The 18,605-nt window shown below is 46.2% G+C and overlaps 1 protein-coding gene across 5 annotated transcripts in view; it reads right to left on the bottom strand.

Annotated features, from left to right (window-relative positions):
• Positions 1-6,819, bottom strand: part of LOC127056279 (probable cation-transporting ATPase 13A4) — a 76,088-nt gene extending 69,269 nt beyond the window's left edge. For all 5 annotated transcript variants that reach the window (XR_007775769.1, XR_007775770.1, XR_007775771.1 and 2 more), the window contains exon 1: positions 6,433-6,819. Coding sequence is in view for 2 of the 5 variants with exons in the window: in XM_050963865.1 (XP_050819822.1) it covers positions 6,433-6,495 (63 nt within the window). In the remaining 3 variants the exon portion in view is untranslated. The remainder of the gene's footprint in view (positions 1-6,432) is intronic.
• Positions 6,820-18,605: the final 11,786 nt, after the last annotated feature.

Genomic DNA, 18,605 nt, shown 5'->3' on the forward strand with positions numbered 1-18,605 from the left:
TGGCAGAAACTTTGCTTATTCAGAGAACAGATCTGTTGCAATCAAGAAGCCGAATTTGCTGTTAATCATTTACCATCACTACTCCCTCCTGTCAAGGATTATTTACACAATTGTCATGTAAATCACTGTTATTCGTGGCTAAAATAACTTTGTTTTATTTCCAAGTCACCTGTCATAAACAGATAGCTAAGGGTTAATGTCTCTTACACCTGGAAAGAAGTAATCTGAAACACCTGACCAGAGGACCAATCAGGAAACAAGACTTTTTCAAATCTGGGTGGAGGGTTTTATGTGTGTGAGTCCTTTGTTCTTGGGTCTTCTGCCTGTACTCTCTCGGCTATGAGGAGTGAATTTTTCTATTTCCTGTTTTCTAATCTTCTGTTTCCAAGTTGTGAGTACAAAGTTGGTTTGTTGTTTTGTATTTACATGTCTACAGTTGCTGGAGTGTTTTGAACTGTATTCTTTTTGAATAAGGCTGTTTATTCAATATTCTTTTAAGCAATTGACCCTGTATTTGTCATCTTAATACAGAGAGACCATTTTTATGTATTTTTTCTTTCTTTTTATATAAAGCTTTCTTTGAAGACCTGTTGGAGTTTTTCTTTAGTGGGGAACTCCAGGGAATTGAGTCTGCAGCTCACCAGGGAATTGGTGGGAGGAAGAAGTCAGGGGGAAATCTGTGTGTGTTAGATTTACTAGCCTGACTTTGCATTCCCTCTGGGTGAAGAGGGAAATAATTCTGTTTTCCAGGACTGGGAACGGGGAGGGTGGAGTCCCTCTGTTTAGATTCACGGAGCTTGCTTCTGTGTCTCTCTCCAGGAACACCTGGAGGGGGGAAGGGAAAAGGTTTATTTCCCTTTATTGTGAGACTCAAGGGATTTGGGTCTTGGGGTCCCCAGGGAAGGTTTTTGGGGGGACCAGAGTGCCCCAAAACACTCTAATTTTTTGGGTGGTGGCAGCTTTACCAGGTCCAAGCTGGTAATTAAGCTTGGAAGTTTTCATGCTAACCCCCATATTTTGGACGCTAAGGTCCAAATCTGGGACTAGGTTTATAATATCACCTGTAAAGCAGAAGTTAACTGTAAATGCTAAGCAAATTCTGGCATCCGCCTTCTCTTCAGGGCAGGAACTGGCCTTACCAGACTGTGAGGAGTATTGCAGTTCTGTCAATCCCATCACCAGGTTTTTCTGCTTTGACAGCAGGAAGGTAACCTGTGAGCAACAGTTTAAAAGTGCTGTTGCTATAACAACGGGTAATAGGATTAGACTTGAAAGACAGGTTGAAGGACTCACAAGGAAAGTAATAGTGGAGTCTGTGTGATAACAACCAGGAACTCTTTCATAAGGGTCTGATGCAGTTCCCAGTCAATACCAAACTACCAGTCACTCCAGTGGAAGTAGGGTTGGGCCTTTCAATGTCAATCTTGTGCGAGGATTCAAATATTTCTATGTCAAAGGATAGAAAGCTACAGGGCCAAATACTGGCCCCAGCTGTAGCTCCTTTCCACCATTCTGGGAGTGCAAAGGGGTCAAAGCTCCCTTAGTAAAGCAGCTAAGGATTCCTCCAACATGAAGGGTTACTGGCTGGTAAGTTGCTGATGTACCCTACTCTACACCATCGCCTTCAAAACTCCAGCATAGGGATTCATGGATTCTAAGCCCAGAAGGGAACATTGTGATCAGTCAAGGGCATGTGTACCCTTGAGGGTACGCAGAGGTCTTCCAAAGGGTACATCAACTCATCTAGATATTGGCTTGGTTTTACAACAGGCTCCATAAAAAGCACTAGCAAAGTCAGTACAAACTAAAATTTCATATGGACAATGACTTGTTGATACTGCTCTATATACTATACACTGAAATGTAAGTACAATAATTTATATTCCAGTGGATTTATTTTATAATTATATGGTAAACATAAGAAAGTACATGGTTTTTTTCAGTAACAGTGGGCTGTGACACTTTTGTATTTTTATGTCTGATTTTGTAAGCAAGTAGGTTTTAAGTGAGGTGAAACTTGGGGGTATGTAAGACAAATCATAAGAACGGCCATGCTTGGTCAGACCAAAGGTCCATCCAGCCCAGTATCCTGTCTTCCAACAGTGGCCAATGCCAGGTGCCCCAGAGGGAATGAACAGAACAGGGAATCATCAAATGATCCATCCCCTGTCGCTCATTCCCAGTTTCTGGCAAACAGATGCTAGGGACACCATCCCTGCTCATCCTGGCTAATAGCCATTGATGGACCTATCCTCCATGAACTTATTTAGTTCTTTATCCAACTTCTGAAAGGGGTACACTAGTCTGGAAAGCTTGAGAGCTACTAATGTAGTCTGTCCTCCTGCATAGCACAGGCCATCCTCAAAAATAATTCCCAGGGCAGATCTGTTAGAAAAATGTTCAGTCTTGATTTCAAAATTGCCACCACAACCCTTGGTAAATTGTTCCAATGATTAGTTACCCTCATTGTTAAAAATGAATGCCTTATTTCCTGTGTGACTTTGACTAGCATCTGCCTCTAGCCACTGCATCGTGTTATACCTTTCTCTGCTAGATCGGAATCTCCTGCGTAAATATTTGTTCCCCATGTAGATACTTAGACTGTGATCAAGTCATCCCTTAACCTTCTCTTTGTTATGCTGCATGGAGTAAGATCTCCTAGTATATCTTAGATGTATGTATAGTGCGGAAAATGGCTGGATTTTGTTGTGCTCTGACAATCCCTGGCTGATGTAATGGCTCTAGGAGGCTGTTGGCTGCTCCAAATTATGCCAGGAGCTGAATAAATCCATAGCAACCCTGGAGATTAGAGGGATGCAAAAGTAGCTTGCAGCCTTCTTTTCCCTCTCACCCCCTGCTGTACCCTAAGCAAAGCTTTGAACAGTCTATTAAAACCACCTAAAATCAGCATTTCTTGCAAAAAGAATAATCTCTAAAACAAACCATCCCCCTACCAACCCTCTCCCAGGCAAATTCTGTTCTATAAAGGCTCTTCTTCCTCCACTATCATTGTGAAGAGATTGGATCTGCCAGATGCCCTGAAAGCCAACAAGCTCAGGCTCTGTGGGATCCCAGGGAAATGAACCTCAGCTTCTGAAAGAGCGGCTCCTGCCAGTCTTATTCAAGCAAGTAGGCTTTAGTCACACAAACAGTCCCATGACGGACACGAGGAAGGATGGACAGCTCTGAAACATAGGGGCATCGTCACTTGTGCCATAGCAAGGGCAGCAAAGAGTGGACAACGCTGGACACATGGCCTTAGAAATGTTTCGCATCCCTTCTCATTACTGCTGAGCAACCCCCACAGCCTCCAACAAAAGTGGATAGAAAGTTTCTCCGAGAAATGAGATTATCTTCTCCAGTTTTCAAATGAGCCATCAACATACTTTAAAACTGTCAGTCGTATTTCAATCTGAAACAACTGACATCTGCACAATGTCAGCAGGAACGTTATTACACCAAGTGATATGATCTTTACCAAAGAGTCGAGAAATGCAGGCCAATAATTTGACTTTGGAAGAGTCAAATTAATACTAAAAACAAATTTAAAATGTAATTGTCAGGGATCCCCAGGATCAGTGCTCTGGGCCCAGCTTTAGAGCAGTCTCTGACTGGGAGGAGCCCGACAGTGGGCCAGACCCCCTCAGGCTCTCACTCTTCTTCCTGAGTAAGCCATGTAGCTCACTGCCTCCTGAGACTGGCTCTCTGGGACCTTCCGCATTCCTGCTTCACATCCTGAGCTCTGAGACAGACCCCTGAGGGAGACTGGTGCAGTCTGAGGGAGCAGTGCACTTGGGCCAGTATCAGCAGTGACACTCAGCCAGGGCTGTACGCAGCAGGGTTTATTAATTGACTGCAACACAGCATAAGAAGTCCTTGGTTAGCCTAGAGCAGAGGTGGGCAAACTATGGCCCGTGGGCCACATCTGGCTCACGGGACTGTCCTGCCCGGCCCCCGAGCTCCTGGCCAGGAGGCTAGCCCCTGCCCCTTCCCCTGCTGTTCCCCTTCCCCCGCAGCCTCAGTTCACTGCGCTGCTGGCGCAATGCTCTGGGTGGCAGCACTACAACCTCTTGCAGGGCAGCGCAGCTGCAGGGCAGCGCATCTGCAAAGCCCGGCCTGACCTGGTGCCCTGTGCTGCGTGGTGGCGAGGCCGGCTCCAGCCGGGCGGCACGGCTGCCTGACCTGGTGCCCTGTGCTGCGTGGTGGCGTGGCCAGCTCCAGCCGGGTGGCACGGCTGCCTGAGTTAGTGCTCTGTGCTGTGTGGTGGCGTGGCCGGCTCCAGCCGGGCAGCACGGCTGCCTGACCTGGTGCGCTGTGCTGTGTGGCGGGGTGGCCGGCTCCAGCCGGGCGGCACGGCTGCCTGAGTTAGTGCTCTGTGCTGTGTGGTGGCGTGGCCGGCTCCAGCCGGGCAGCACGGCTGCCTGACCTGGTGCGCTGTGCTGCGTGGCGGGGTGGCCAGCTCCAGCCGGGCGGCACGGCTGCCTGACCTGGTGCACTGTGCTGTGTGGTGGTGTGGCCGGCTCCAGCCAGGCGGCACGGCTGCCTGACCTGGTGCCCTGTGCTGCGTGGTGGTGTGGCCGGCTCCAGCCAGGCGGCACGGCTGCCTGACCTGGTGCCCTGTGCTGCGTGGTCAGCTCCAGCCTGGCGACACGGCTGCCTGACCTGGTGCACTGTGCTGTGTGGTGGTGTGGCCGGCTCCAGCCGGGCGGCACGGCTGCCTGTCCTGGTGCTCTGGGTGGCACAGCTGTAGCACAATGCTCCAGGCAGCACGGGAAGGGAGAAGGGAGGTTTGGATAGAAGGCAGGGGAGTTCGGGGTAATGGTCAGGGGGCGGGGGTGTGGATAGAGGTTGGAGGTGGTCAGAGGGCAGGGAACAGGGGAATTGGATGGGGCAGGGATTCCGGGAAGTCAGGAAGAAGTGGGGATTGGATGGGGTGGTGGGGGGCAGCCAGGGGCAAGGGTTTCGGGGGTGGTCAGGACAGAGAGGTGTGTGTGGAGGGGTCAGGGGTCCTGGGGGAGCCATCAGGGGAGGGGGGGCTGGATGGGGCAGGAGTCCTGGGGGGCTGTCAGGGGACAAGAAGCAGTTGGATAGTGGGTGGGGGACGGGTCACACCTGGCTGTTTGGGGAGGCACAGCCTCCCTTAACCAGCCCACCATACAATTTCGGAAACCCTATGTGGCCCTCAGGCCAAAAAGTTTGCCCGCCCCTGGCCTAGAGAAATGAAGGTTACAGCAGAGTCCATTCTGGTTAGCCCCAAGAGCCCAAAGCTCTGTCCCTCTGCTCTGTCACTTAGTCTGACCTGCTCTGTCAGATTCTCAGGCCCGCTCCCCTCCCTGACTCCTCCGGCAGCCAACTCCCACCTCACACACCCAGGCATTTGTTCCAGAGCTGAAAAAATGCTGCTTGGCTCCCTCCAGAGAAGTGAGGCAATCCATAGTCTCGGTTGCCAGGTTTCAATGTCCTGGTGACTGAATTTGCCATTGTTGTCACGGATTCTCCAATGATACAAGGATTAAGGCCCACTTAGTCCCAGACAGGGAGGTGCTGCTCTCACCTGTGTCCTAGCCTGCCCTGAGAGCAAACAGACCCTTTTCACCCGCTAGGTAACCATGCAACATATAGGGGAAACCGAGGCGCACAATAGTTTCATAAAAATATCTCAAAAAATTCCCACTTTGTCACATTAATACAATTAGAATTTTTAAAAGACTTTGCAAGACCAGTGGAGGCATTTGTGGAGCCACTCTGCACAGTAGCCAATGGCTAAAAATGAGATGTTTTGTCCTGTTTTAGGCCCTGACCTTTCAGTGAATCCATCCCTTTGTAGGATCCCTTCAGAGCAGAGAAGGACTCCGTTTGCTCTGTCCGTTAAGTGGCATGCACCTGTATGTAAATCATCAGTCATTGCCTTTGAAGGCTGTGTGGAGCTCTTCTCTTGCCTCAGAGCGCTGCTCTCAGGGTATGTCTACACTGCAGTCAGCAGTATGTCTGCAGCTCAGGTAGACATCCCCGCCCTCGCTTTAATCTAGCAACACAGCTAAACACAGCAGTGAAGATGTGGCGGCACAGGCTTCAACGAAGGCTAAACAAGCCCGTTGGAACCCTGGGGGCTTATTTGGATTAACAACCTGTGCTGGAGTCCATGCCACGGCACCTTCACTACACTGTATCTGTGCCGGGTGGGTTAAAGCAAGGTGAGGTCTGCCCATCTGAACTGGAATCAAACCTCCAAGGGCACTGCCGGCATGCTCTCACTGCGAACTGATTAAAACTCTTCCACACAATTTCATTTCCATTTATTTAAATATTAATGAAGCCCTTGACAGACTGTACATTTTCACTTACTGTCCAGAGCTAAACTCGAGGCTGCAGAACACACTAAGACTATTGTTTCAGGCTGAGCGAGAGATAAGAGGAAAGACAGTGACTTACCATTTCATTCTCCTCTCCCTTGCTGAGCAATGCATGGTGACTCTTGGCAAACTTTTCCCCCATGAAATGGTGTTTGCTCTGGAGTCCTCTAAAACATCTTCAGGACAGGTCTTCAGGGTTAGTCTCACTTCCTTGAACTGAAGGGATTAATTATCTTCCATGCTAAGGAACTGCTGAGTGCACACCTTTCTTATGACACTACCAATATTCTGAGAAGGCAGCTCCTCCCCATCTGTAGGGGTTTTTTCAGGTGTATAATATATCCCTCCTGTTGCCTCTTTGCTGTTTTTGTTAACTGAAGTTGCTGCTTGGAAGGGGACTTCCCACGTACAAAGCTGGCTCAGGGTGGTGGAGGAAGAAAAAAAGTTAGATCCGCTGAGTGTCTGCCATAACTTGACTTCCAATCACAGCTCCAGTAACACAGCAAGTACTGCTGGCAGGCAGCCTTAAGGGGAGGGCAAAAGCCGAATACTTTACCTTGAAAGATTATGGGATTTATTTGGGCTAGGGAGTGTGCCTGAGCGAGAGAGAAGCACGCATCATTATTATTCTATTACATACTTAGCAACCTGTCAAAACTAAGGGCCCAATCTGGACTGCATGCTATACAATGGGAGAACCAGGACTGGGCTCTAGCATTCCAAACCATGGCCCTCATCTATGCAGGTTGACCCAGAGTCTAACCATGCCAGTCAGCACGTAAGATTGGGGCCCAGATCGGGTTATCAGTAGTGTCATTATTTTGGGTCTTACAGCGTAACTAGATGAAGCTCTGGGCCCAGATCCTGCCACTGGGGACCCTGGAGTCCAGAGGGGCCCCACTGACGTCAGTGCTGCTCATGGATCTGATTGCCGCACTGGAGCCAGACCGAAGAAGGAGGCACAGGGGCAACACACCAATTTCTCCCTCCTTTTCCTTTGTCTCTTGGCTGGTTTTAATTGCCAGCCTTGCCTCTCTTGCCCTTCCTTTGCCTTTTGACTTGCCTTGTCTCCTAACTGTGCCTAATATTTCTTCTCAGGCAGTCTGGGTAACTCTCACTCGGTTTAATTACCCTGCTCTACAGCCAAAATGCTTCTGAAATAAATGCAGTCCAACTTTACTAATTCTGGGTCACTGAGAACGAAAATGATGCTTAAAATTGTTGATTGGCTCTAGTTTTCAAGATATGCTATTGGGCCAGTATATACGACCCTTGACTTGGGAATGGCGGAGGATAAGTGAGTTATAAAGGGAAGGGATCTCAGTTTAAACCAGAAATGACTAAAATACATCTTTGACTGGATCTATGACTAAATCTATGACTGGGTTTGGACAGTACTTGCTTTTTAGGCAAAACAATGAATGATGCAATCTGAAGCTGGTATTGCATCACACATGATATGAATTGCATCATGTTATTCCTAGAAGTCATGGATGATGCAATCATGACAAAGCTTACATCACTCTGCTGAACAAATTGCCCTATATCAGCTGTAGAAATCATACAGTGTCCGTGTGCTCTCTTATTTGTCAGTGTTTGATTTTGCAAAGGGACACATTTCTGTTTAGTCAAAGTGAGCAGAGATGCCTCGTACTTGTGTGAACAGTGCAGATAACTTCTGCTATGTTTGTGGTGAAGTGACTTTTGCATCACAAAAGCGCAGTATAACCACTATGGTTAAGAAAGCCTATCATCTTTATTTTGGCTGCAAAATTGGAGATCAGGACAAGAGGTGGGCCCCACACATATGCTGCAACACTTGTGCAACAAATCTTTGCCAGTGGTTGAACAGGAAAAGGAAATCTATGCCTTTTGCAGTGCCAATGATTTGGAGAGAGCCAACAGATCATACCAGCAATTGTTACTTCCGCATGATGCCTCCAGTTGGGGAAGGTGTGTCAAAGAAGAAAAAGTGGACTGTGCATTATCCAAACATTCCATCAGCTATACGCCCAGTTCCCAACGGAGAAGGACTGCCGGTTCCTGATGCACCAGAATCATTCTCACTTCAGTCAGACGAGGAAGAGGAAGAGGATGAAACTTCTGGTCCTGAACCATCAATGTCACAGGACCCACATTTTCTCCCATCCTCCTCCTCTGAACCACACCTCATAATACAAGGTGAACTGAATAACGTTGTCAGGGATTTGGAACTACTCAAGAGTAAGGCAGAGCTGTTGGGCTCCAGAGTACAGCAGTGGAATCTCCTGGCAGGCTATCAGGGCAAATGGAGCCCATCAATGCTTGCAGACTATTGCTGGACAGTGACAAGAGATGCTCCATTTAATGAATACAAGAGACAAGCCAAGAAGCGCCGAGTAGACACTGAATAGGACTAAACTATGTACATAATAGTTTTTTGCCTTTTGTTTCATAATAAATTTTATTTATAGAACCCTTTTGCTGATTTTTAAAGTGTTACATACACAGGACAGGTGAAATATTATCATGTAAAGCAACCATAAATACATGAAAAGACCTAGGTTTACAATTTATGGTTAAAACTCTACTATCTACACAATATACATAGATATAAAATGTAAAAACTTAAATATCTTTGAAACAGTAGCCAATCAGTTGTTTTAATTGTCGTATTTGAATTCAGCACATCAAAATACATAATAAATAGCACATTTTATCTCTGAAGCAGACGACTTCTCAAAAATTATAGACCAGTGTTATTTGTCCTGCCCAGTGGTTGCTTTTATTCAGTCCTTTCCCTCTTCCTTGTTTTCTTGTTTGTTTTAAAAAGCAAAGGATCAGACACTGCAGCGATGCCTATGGTATGGAAATCTGGGGAGACAGGAACTGAGCCACCGAAAAACAAGCAAACATCACTCCTCTATTGGCTGTAATATGGCTGAAACCCTATGTCAGAATCAAGAGTTTCCCAAGATATTTTATACTCACCAGTGTTTTATTCTCATCTGAGATGGGCCCAAGATAAGCCCAAATCCAAATATCCACAGCATTGGGCAAGTTCTGGCCAATGTCATGCTTTCTGAAGTGAAATGGCCAGAAGATTCAGAGGAAGAAAAAGAGAAGAGGTGGAGAGACAGAGGCCAGTCCGCACTCAGAAAATGATTTGATGCTAGCTGTGACTGATGGCAATTTCCTGCAGTATGCTTGAAAAAACATATTGAATTAAGTTCGTGTCTCTAGAGTCTTTTTGTATTAAATGCAAAGGTTATTTATTACTGGAAGCCAGGACTGTATGTAATGTCTCTAAGGGGGAGATGGGATGTGAATCATCCTGGGAAGTGTTATGATCTTCAAAGGACTGCATTGACCAATGAGTCAGAAGAGTGTACTTTTGGGCAAACACTGTCAAGTGGTTTTCCTGGGAATCTCTAGGGGGAGGCGAATGCAAATTTCTGTCTCCAGTTATGCAAAAACTCAGCTTTTTGAAGTTATGCCCAGAGGCGAGAACCATTTTGTGCCGATTACCTGTTCCCGGAATCTGAAGATCAAAGGTGCAAGCTGTATAAAGGAAAGATGGAACTATTCATGGATGTGCTGTTCTGAGCATTGGATGTTATGAACTTGTAACCACAGAAAATCCCGTGTGGGTTTGAAGGACTGACACCTGCCGAGCCTTTGTTGAAGTTGGTGATTATCTCTGGTAAGCTTATCAGCATGTATGTAGGTTCTTGTATTGTTTCTAATGTTTTCTCTAATGCTTTTGTCTTTAGAACAAATGTGCTTGCTTAAAAATTGCTGCATGGTAACATGCAACTGCAGGCTGTTAAACTGTTCATAGCCTCTAGAGAGAATGCAATGCACAGATGGTAGCCTTTTAGGCAGCATGTCTTGTTAGGGATATCCCATTGTACTGTTCAGCCTGGAAATACCCCAGTCAGGAGGGAGAGAGATCCATGTCTCTGCCCAAGAAAGGTGATGTCTGGGAAGCTGGAAGCCTGAGAATGGGTACCCTTTGCAGCCCACAGAATGGGAATATAGGTGCAGTCCCCCTGAACTGTCACACTGCCACCAATGTCTGTCAGGGTCAGATGCAGCGAATGGGCCCAGGATGCAATGTAAATAGAAATGGAGGCTCTGGCAGACTGCATAGTATTCAAACCCATGTCAGAAACAATGGTTCAAATCTGCTTCTAGTGGGGCCATGCTACCAGGGCTTCCCTGGCCAAGATGAATGGGACTTTGGAAAAGATTTTACAGGTCTAAACTGTTATCTTTTCTGACTGATTTCCATGGGCTGGAAAGAGAACCATAGGCAACTCCAACACAGCACATTGCATCCCACCTATGGTGTTGCCAGCTCGAGCCTCACGATATGTGGTGTTTCTCTTTAAGCACCACCTACAGAAGTCAAATTACCTGAGAATCTCAACTTTCAGTTTCTACCCCTCATGTTTGCAGAGGAAACTGAACAGGTGTCTTCTAATGACTCTAAAACCAGGAGACAACTATATGAACCCCCAATTAATCAGTTTAAAGAATCAAGATTTTTAAGGCAATCTCGTGACTTGTGAGTCCTGACTTGTGATTTTTTTAAAGGTTGGGTTTGGCAAAATTATCACCCATCCTTCCCCTGTCTGGCCAGTCTCTGCTGCTATTCCCAGTACAAACACTGGACTCCAGTGTCAGGGAAAAGGACAAGGGTGAAGCAGAGGTGGCTGAGTCACCCTTCTGTGTGGCAAGGGGAGTGTAATGCATGCAGAGGGTCCCCACCATGCATGACTCTAAGGGAAGATTATGGATCCACGTAGCTATTCCACTTTCTTGGCCCAGTCCGACTCTGATAAAAGTCAATGGAAATACTTTTGTTCCAGTGAAGAGTCTGTGATATGGAGGATTCTTTCTCTGCACTGAAAACAAAGGACAAGAAGTCTAAAAGAGATTAAACATTTGTGCTTTGTTATATTTTTGGCAACTTGATATACTTATATTGATAGCCCAACCCAACATCTAACTCAAAAGGCCACTGGAGTTGATGGAATGTTTCCATCAACATCAGTGGGCTTCAGATCACATTCATCAGCAGCAAACTTTTTTCTGGGTTTGCTGGACTGTCTTTTAGTTTGATGCCCTCTACTGTTCAACTTAACTATTACATGTTAGTGGTCAATGTGCACATTTAAAAGTCTCTCCATAATAATGTTGTGTTTTCTCATCCATTTCTTTATTGAAATCGGCATACAAAACCAACATGCCCAAATATCAAAAGGTAAGGGTTAAATCAAAACATCTATAAAGCAAAGGTAGAACTAAACAATCACAAGGCCAGATTAAATCAAACAAACCTAAAACCAGAAGAAGGCAAGGGTGAAATAAAAAAGGAACCCTTATGCTCTGTCACAGTTCAGAGCTCCCACACTTGTATTTCTCCTCCGTGGCCCAGCAAAGGCATGCACTCTAGATATTTTGGGCCTGAGATCTTTCAGGCGGAGGCATGTGTGTCTCTCTCCCTTCTGACCAGGGTACTTCCAGGTTGAACAGTTCCCTGCCTACACATTGTTAGTGCCCAGCAAGGTATAAAGCAGTGCCAAGAAAGCATATTAAAACCACTAAAAGAACCTACAGGCATGCTAGTAAGCTTACCAGAGATCATCCCTCAACCCCAGCAAGGGCTCTGGTTGGTGACTACTCCATCAAACAGCACACAGGGATTTTTCCTCTGGTGACAAGTTCATAACACCTTCAGCTCAGAACTAGCTCACCAATCTGATGGGCTCCAGTACTTCCAGCTCGTCTCTTCCCTAAGGATTGTTGGGACCCTCCATGAAACAGAGGTCCTGTCCATTTGCTGGATCAGAAAGACTGCCCCCAATTCATTGTAACACAGTCTTTTTCTGTCAAGTTCTTTCTTTGTCTGTTGGTCTCTGGAGAATCCAGTTTGAACCAGTATATGTGAGCCTCCCTCCATCTGATGAAATGGGCTCTAGCCCATGAAAGCTTGTGCCCAAATATATTCATTAGTCTCTAAGGTGCTACAGGGACTCCTGGTGGTTTTTCCTCCAGGTGGTGGTCACTCTCTGGAGGTGTTACAGCCTGTGTGAATTTGCCCACCTGCTCCCCATTGTTCTTAGTCCAGTGGTTTCCATCTCCCATGGAATTACATACAGTTCCTGGCCTATGCTGATACATAAACTTAATTCAATCCAGTTCTCCAAGATTTTGTCATATGTATTTTTCTAATCACCCTGGTAACTTAAGCCCTGATCCTTCAAAGATTTTACACATCTATTCCACTTTATACACTGTGTGTCATCCTATTGACTTCAGTAGCATGCCTCATAGTGTGTAGAGTTAATGTGGGTCAATCCTGCAAAGATTTACAATCTTGTCGGTCTTTGCTTGTATCTAGTCCCCCTTTCCTCTACCTAAACTTTTTGGAGATTTAAATATATTTCAGTTAAGCATGTGCATAATTCAGTATGGTCATTAAATATTCCAGAGGACTTTTTGCAAAGTATAACATAGTACTGGTTGAAAACTTTCAAATAAAAGTTTATTTTTGTGGGAAAATGGGACTTAATTGGGAAAAAAGGGTTTTTTTTCAGCAAAACTTTTCTGAAAAAGTTTGAAACAAAATATTTAACCCCTCCGTGTCTAAAATGTACATTCCCACTATTTCCAAATGAAAATGTATTTCCCCCACTTTCTCTCATTTCTTTACTTTTTAACATCGAAAAAGCTGGGAAAAAAGTTAGGGAACATAAGGAAAACACACCTTTTCTCTTATTTAATATTTTCCAATGGAAAAGTAAGAAGGAAAAAAAGGGAGGGAGGAAATATAATCTTATACTTTTAAACTCTTTCCTCCTGCAAAAGTATGAAAATAGTTTAAAAAACTGGAGAGCTTTACTTTTCCTCACTTTAAAATAAAAATTCCCTGCCCCCTACTCCATTCTTCCAGTAGAAAAAAGGAAGGGAAAGTAAAAAATGTGAGTGACTTGGAAAAAATCCCCCAGTCAAAATGTAATTTTTCAAAATGAAAATTGTTTTCATTAAATGATTTTCCCCTCCCCATTTTTTGACAAAAACAGGAAAAAATGAAAATGTTTTTGTTTTGTTTTTGCAAAAAGCCTCTAAAACCCAGAACCAAGCTAAGTGGAGTTGTAGACACATTCTAAAGACAAGGTAGATGAGGTAATATCTTTTACTAGATCAATTTCTGTTGGTGAAGTTAGTCCAGTAAAAGATATTGCCGCACCCACTTTGCCTCTCTAATATCCTAGGATTGACCTGGCTACACAATACACAGCATGCAAAATTCTCAGTTAGGTAATTACATTATTCTGCCGTCCATTCTCCAGCAGATGCAGTAACCATGCAATTTTCAGCTTCACTTCTTGTCCTAAGCCCGGATCCCCTCAAAAGTTGTGCATGTGCTTTTGCAGCATGATGTGACTAAACTCACTGATTGATAGGCTGTGGCACTTGGCATCTCAGTGTGCACGCTGCCACTTCTCTTCACATTTGTGGGCCAGACAAGCCAGCTTCCCCCAGTCACCACCTCAGGAGAGTGATGGGTTCCAAAATCTGTTTAGGGGTGTCATAAACAGATAGCTAAGGGTTAATGTCTCTTTCAGCTGAAGCACCTGACCAGAGGACCAATCAGGAAACCGGATTTTTTCAACTTTGGGTGGAGGGAATTGAGTGTTTTTGTCTTTGTTTTCTGGCTGCCTGCTTTCTCTGAGCTTTGGAGAAGTAGTTCTATTTTCTAGTCTTCTGTTTCCAAGTGTAAGGACAAAGAGATCAGATAGTAAGGTATATGGTTTCTTTTCTTTGGTATTTGCATGAATATAAGTGCTGGAGTGCTTTGATTTGTATTCTTTTTGAATAAGGCTGTTTATTCAATATTCTTTTAAGCAATTGACCCTGTGTTGTATCATCTAATACAGAGAGAACATTTGTACTTATTTTTCTTTCTTTTTATATAAAGCTTTCTTTTAAGACCTGTTGGAGTTTTTCTTTACTTCAGGGAAATTGAGTCTGTACTCACCAGGGAATTGGTGGGAGGAAGAAATCAAGGGGAGATTTGTGTGTTGGATTGCTAGCCTGACTTTGCATTCCCTCTGGGGGAATAGGAAAGTACTTTTTGTTTCCAGGACTGGAAGCAGAGAGGGGGAGTCACTCTGTGTAGTTTCACAGAGCTTGTGTCTGTGTATCTCTCCAGGAGCATCTGGAGGGGGGAAGGGAAAAAGGATTATTTCCCTTTGTTGTGAGACTCAAGGGATTTGGGTCTTGGGGTCCCCAGGGAAGGTTTTTCAGAGGGACCAGAGTGCCCCAAAACACTCTAATTTTTTGGGTGGTGGCAGCAGGTACCAGGTCCAAGCTGGTAACTAAGCTTGGAGGTTTTCATGCTAACCCCCATAATTTGGACGCTAAGGTCCAAATCTGGGACTAAGGTTATTACATGGTGTGCAGCTGGTGGGAGATAGACAGAATCCAGAAGCCAGTAGGAATATTATATTTTTCTTTTCTCTGCTAAGGGCTTTTTAGCAGAGAGAAACAGTTTGGTTTTTAAAGGGAACCAGAGAGAAATTTTTTTTTTCTGCTCTCTCTGGCAGTTTGTGGCTTGCATGTTAAGCAGAAGTCGTTAAGGACTATTAACAGTCTTTTGTCACACAATAGCACTCCCATTGAGAGTCATACCAGCACTATATGAATGCAAATAAAGTGGTTTTTCAGGTTTACTTGACATTGAAGATTAGCTAAAGGCACTGTTGCTAGGCAGACTTCAGGAGGCAACAGAGAACCTGCAGTTCAGAGGATAAACACCGGAGGGCACCCCAACACAAGAAAACAGGAACCATGACTTCTAAGGCAAAAATTAAGGCCGAAGAGCAATTCAAAGAAGCTGAACACAGGCGACAAATGGAGATGAAAGAAAGAGAAGAACAAATCAAAGAGGCAGCACACAAAAGAAAAATAGAAGAAGAAGAGTTGGCCCATAGAAGGAAGCAAGCAGAAGAAGAGGCAGCCCACAGAAGACAGATAGAACTCCAGAGGGAAGCCCACCAACAGGCCATGGAATTAGAAAAGGCTAAGCAACAGACTCCAGCCAACCCTAACAACCCGGCGCCAAATATTGCTCCACAGCACAGAAAATTTCCCACCTACAAGGCAGGTGATGACACCGAGGCCTTCTTGGAAAATTTTGAAAGAGCCTGTCTTGGGTACAGCATTCCCGAAGACCAGTACATGGTAGAATTGAGGTCACAGCTCAGTGGACCTTTAGCAGAGGTGGCAGCTGAAATGCCTAAGCACCAAATGAATGACTATAAACTTTTTCTAACCAAGGCCAGATACAGGATGGGGATAACCCCAGATCATGCCCGTCGGCGCTTCAGAACCCAAAAGTGGAAACCAGAGGTGTCATTTCCCAAACACGCCTACTACATTGCAAAAAACTATGAGGCCTGGCTAACAGGAAACAACATTCAAACCTTGGAAGAACTGAACCTCCTCATACAAATGGAGCACTTCTTGGATGGTGTTCCTGAAGACATCACGCGGTACATACAAGATGGAAACCCCAAGAATATCGCTGAGGCGGGGGAGATTGGAGCCAAATGGATGGAACTGGCAGAAAGCAAGAAAGCTACTGTCAAGGGGAACGATTACCCCAGGGGGCACACAGACCATAAACCCTACAACCGAGGACAGCCAAAGACCCCACATACCACCCAAGTAAAGCCACAGATACCCTACCCTTCAACCTCGCCAGTCTCCAGTAACTCACCTCGGCCCAGTGACCCATCAGATGGAAGATGCTTTAAGTGTAATGAACTGGGACATATCAAGGCCAACTGTCCAAAGAACACCATGCGAGTGCAATTCATTACACCACCATCACACCAAAGATCCCCAGGCCCGGATGCCTCTCAAATACCCTTGGAGCGAAGGGAAAATTTGAGAGTGGGCGGAAAGAAGGTTACTGCGTGGAGAGACACGGGGGCACAAGTGTCAGCTATCCACCAATCCTTCGTTGACCCCAAATTCATCAACCCAAAGGCCAAAGTTACAATTTACCCCTTCATGTCACAAGCTGTAGACTTGCCTACAGCTCAACTGCCTGTCCAGTACAAAGGCTGGTCAGGAATGTGGACTTTTGCAGTCTATGACAATTATCCTATCCCCATGCTACTGGGGGAAGACTTGGCCAACCAGGTGAGGCGGGCCAAGAGAGTGGGAATGGTTACACGTAGCCAAACCAGGCAAGCTTCCAGACCCATTCCTGTTCCTGAACCGTCCACAGAGGCCCCGTCTGTGTTACCAGAGACCCAGACAGAGGTAGTGGACCCGGATTCCATGCCTACCACTGAAACAGCCACAGCATCTCCAGTCCCAGGCCCGGAACTGGAACAGCAACCAGCACCAGCAAGTGCAACCACATCTTCAACCTCAACGCCAGAGGGCGCCAGCGAGCCAGAACTGGCAGAAGCAAAAGACAGCCATACCCAAAAGGCTCAGCCAGAGCCTGAAATACCCTCAGGTGCACCAGCGGACAGCGGTTCACCAGCAACGGAAACAACCCCATCACCTACATCGCTTCCAGAGGGACCAAGCCCAAGTCCACAGTCTGAGGAAGAACTGGTGACCCCAGCCTCAAGGGAACAGTTCCAGACTGAGCAGGAAGCAGATGACAGCCTTCAGAAAGCTTGGGCAGCGGCACGGAGCACCCCACCGCCTCTCAGCTCTTCTAATCGATCCCGGTTTGTTATAGACCAAGGACTTTTGTACAAGGAAATTCTTTCTGGTGGACACCGGGAACAATGGCAGCCGCAAAAACAGTTGGTGGTTCCAACTAAGTACCGGGGGAAGCTCTTAAGCTTAGCCCATGATCATCCCAGTGGCCATGCTGGGGTGAACAAAACCAAGGACCGGTTGGGGAAGTCCTTCCACTGGGAGGGGATGGGCAAGGACGTTGCCAAGTACGTCCGGTCTTGTGAGGTATGCCAAAGAGTGGGTAAGCCTCAAGACCAGGTCAAGGCCCCTCTCCAGCCACTCCCCATAATTGAGGTCCCATTTCAGCGAGTAGCTGTGGATATTCTGGGCCCTTTCCCAAAAAAGACGCCCAGAGGAAAGCAGTACGTACTGACTTTAGTGGACTTTGCTACCCGATGGCCAGAAGCAGTCGCTCTAGGCAACACCAGGGCTAACACTGTGTGCCTGGCCCTAACAGACATCTTTGCCAGGGTAGGTTGGCCCTCTGACATCCTTACAGATTCAGGGTCTAATTTCCTGGCAGGGACCATGGAAAAACTGTGGGAAACTCATGGGGTGAATCACTTGGTTGCCACCCCATACCACCATCAAACCAATGGCCTGGTGGAAAGGTTCAATGGAACTTTGGGGGCCATGATACGAAAATTCATCAACGAATTCTCCAATAATTGGGACCTAGTGTTGCAGCAGTTGCTGTTTGCCTACAGGGCTGTACCACATCCCAGTTTAGGGTTTTCACCATTTCAACTTGTGTATGGTCACGAGGTTAAGGGGCCATTACAGTTGGTGAAGCAGCAATGGGAGGGGTTTACGCCTTCTCCAGAAACTAACATGCTGGACTTTGTAAGCAACCTACAAAGCACCCTCCGACACTCTTTAGCCCTTGCTAGAGAGAATCTAAAGGATGCTCAGGAAGAGCAAAAGGCCTGGTATGACAGACATGCCAGAGATCGGTCCTTCAAGGTAGGAGACCAGGTTATGGTCTTGAAGGCGCAACAGGCCCATAAGATGGAAGCATCATGGGAAGGGCCATTCACGGTCCAAGAGCGCCTGGGAGCTGTAAACTACCTCATAGCCTTTCCCAATTCCTCACTAAAGCCTAAAGTGTACCATGTTAATTCTCTCAAGCCTTTCTATTCCAGAGATTTACAGGTTTGTCAGTTTACAGTCCAGGGAGATGATGCTGAGTGGCCTGACGGTGTCTACTACGACGGGAAAAAAGACGGTGGCGTGGAAGAGGTGAACCTCTCAACCACCCTGGAACGTCTGCAGCGGCAACAAATCAAGGAGCTGTGCACTAGCTTCGCCCCATTGTTCTCAGCCACCCCAGGACGGACTAAACGGGCATACCACTCCATTGATACAGGTAATGCTCACCCAATCAGAACCCCACCCTACCGAGTGTCTCCTCATGCCCAAGCTGCTATAGAACGGGAGATCCAAAACATGCTACAGATGGGTATAATCCGCTCATCTACCAGTGCATGGGCATCT

This window comes from Gopherus flavomarginatus, chromosome 8, assembly GCF_025201925.1.
Source record: "Gopherus flavomarginatus isolate rGopFla2 chromosome 8, rGopFla2.mat.asm, whole genome shotgun sequence".
Lineage (NCBI taxonomy): Eukaryota > Metazoa > Chordata > Testudines > Testudinidae > Gopherus > Gopherus flavomarginatus.